Raw genomic sequence first — 1,852 nt, forward strand, 5'->3', positions numbered from 1 at the left:
CAGCAGGAAGGACAGCAGGTGAGCAACGAAGGTCCGTGTTTTCTTCCAGAGTCACTGCAGAAACACACCAAGAGGAAGAAGTCCTTGATTGACTGGGCCTTGCGCCGCAGCACCAGCACCCCCACGGGCAGCCCTCCTTCGCAGTCACCTACCACCCCACGGAAGCTCTTCGGCCTCTCTCTGTCCTCTGTCTGTCCTGATGGGATTCTTCCCAAGCCAATCATGGTAAGGAGCAGCCTGGACTGTTCATCCTGTTGTCAGCTCGATGGGATTAGGCCAGAATTTAAAGCCACTTGTGGTATTTATGAGGACTGGATGTGGAAGAAGACGGTCATTTGCTTGTGATTCAGATCTAGCTCAGTAACAGGGGTGAGAGCATCCCTCTCCTGTGCAATCCATATCCCTTCATGCACAGATGTCCATCCTGTTTCAGTGGATGTCTCCAACCAGGTCATCCCAAGCTGACAAGGGGCAATGTCAGTGGACTATGCCATGCTGCACAGCCTGGACCTCATTCGTTGTGAGAGTCCACTGGGCTCACGCTTGCCACAGAATAAGCATACCCACAGGAACTGCGCCTGCAGCTTAGCTGACAGGCATTGTCCCTGGGTAAACCATGGTAAGTCTCTTGTACGTCTGCTCTCTTCCTGGTACTGACCAGGTCTATATGCTAATTACATGATAATATGTGAGGAATAATATACACAAACAACAGGGTGAAGTGTTAGGTTCTTAAGTACAATTGGTCTTTCTCTTAGGATATGCTGCTCCTACTGTACCATGAAGGTCCCTCTACTAGGGGCATTTTCAGACGTTCTGCCAATGCCAAGACTTGCAAGGAGCTGAAAGAGAAGCTGAACTCTGGAGATGATGTCCAGGTGGATGGAGAGTCAGTCTTTGTGGCTGCAGCCGTCATCACGGTATGTTTGGCCAAGTAATTGAGCTTTCTGGGCTAATGATACCTTCCTTCTTCAAGGAAGCAACATGAGTCTTTATGGGTAGCGAAGATTTGGGAGGGAACAGAAAGCATTTTCCAACAAGGTGCATTCTCACCTGATGGCTTGGTCCATCTGTGTGTGCAGAGGTACCTGCCTGACCCAGGGGTGCTTGTTCTCACATGCAGTGGCCCTCGGGGCAGCATGTCATTTTGCACCTCCCGGTTCAAAACAGCCTCCAAGATAACCATGCTACCTACACCATGCCAAAAACATGCCAGCGTCTGGACTCAGCAGCTCCGATGCTGCTCTGGCATAGGCATGAAGCCCTTTGGTGGCAGCGGCACAGATGCCCTGTGTCCTTTCTGGAGACACAGAAGAGACTGCAGGGAGATATGGGAGGACTTGTGCCATTTAAGTGCAACTGCTCTGTACCCTCCCCCAGGTAGAGAGGCCGTGCTCAAAGCAGCTGGCTTGTACTCTCTAGACCCTAAGCCTGCACCCTCTAGTCAGACAGCAAACAAGAGGGAGAACAGCTGCCAAACCCAAGCAGAGGGGTTGTGGTGGGTGGGAGATGAAGATTGTGATAAGACCCAAGTTATAGTAAGAAAAAAGCCTATGTTTTGCACTGGCAGTTAAATCTGGTCAGAACAATTCAGGCACCTAGAGCATCAAAAACCATCCCCTTCTTTTGCTTTCGATGGCCTAACACAAAAGGCAGCTGGCTGGGAGGATACTCGGGCACTTTCTGGTGGGAGATACATAGGGAGTTGTTAGTCCCCTGAGGAAAAAACAGCTGAGAACTGTTTCCAACAGAGCTACGCACAGCCTTAGGGCTGAGTCCTCCACCTGCTGCAGCAGAGGTCGGTCCTGCTCGGAGAAGGGGCAGGGGCTCGGGCCGGCTGGTCCACGGGCCC

The 1,852-nt window shown here is 51.6% G+C and overlaps 1 protein-coding gene across 1 annotated transcript in view; it reads left to right on the forward strand.

Moving 5' to 3' along the window:
* The window catches only part of LOC104490339 (rho GTPase-activating protein 20-like), a 15,638-nt gene that overhangs the window by 9,214 nt on the left and 4,572 nt on the right, over positions 1 to 1,852 (forward strand). Inside the window, exons 9-10 of the mRNA XM_010132609.1 lie at positions 50 to 225; positions 759 to 920. Coding sequence (XP_010130911.1) covers positions 50 to 225; positions 759 to 920 — 338 coding nt within the window. The remainder of the gene's footprint in view (positions 1 to 49; positions 226 to 758; positions 921 to 1,852) is intronic.

The sequence above is a fragment of the Buceros rhinoceros genome, unplaced genomic scaffold (genome assembly GCF_000710305.1).
Source record: "Buceros rhinoceros silvestris isolate BGI_N320 unplaced genomic scaffold, ASM71030v1 scaffold28943, whole genome shotgun sequence".
Lineage (NCBI taxonomy): Eukaryota > Metazoa > Chordata > Aves > Bucerotiformes > Bucerotidae > Buceros > Buceros rhinoceros.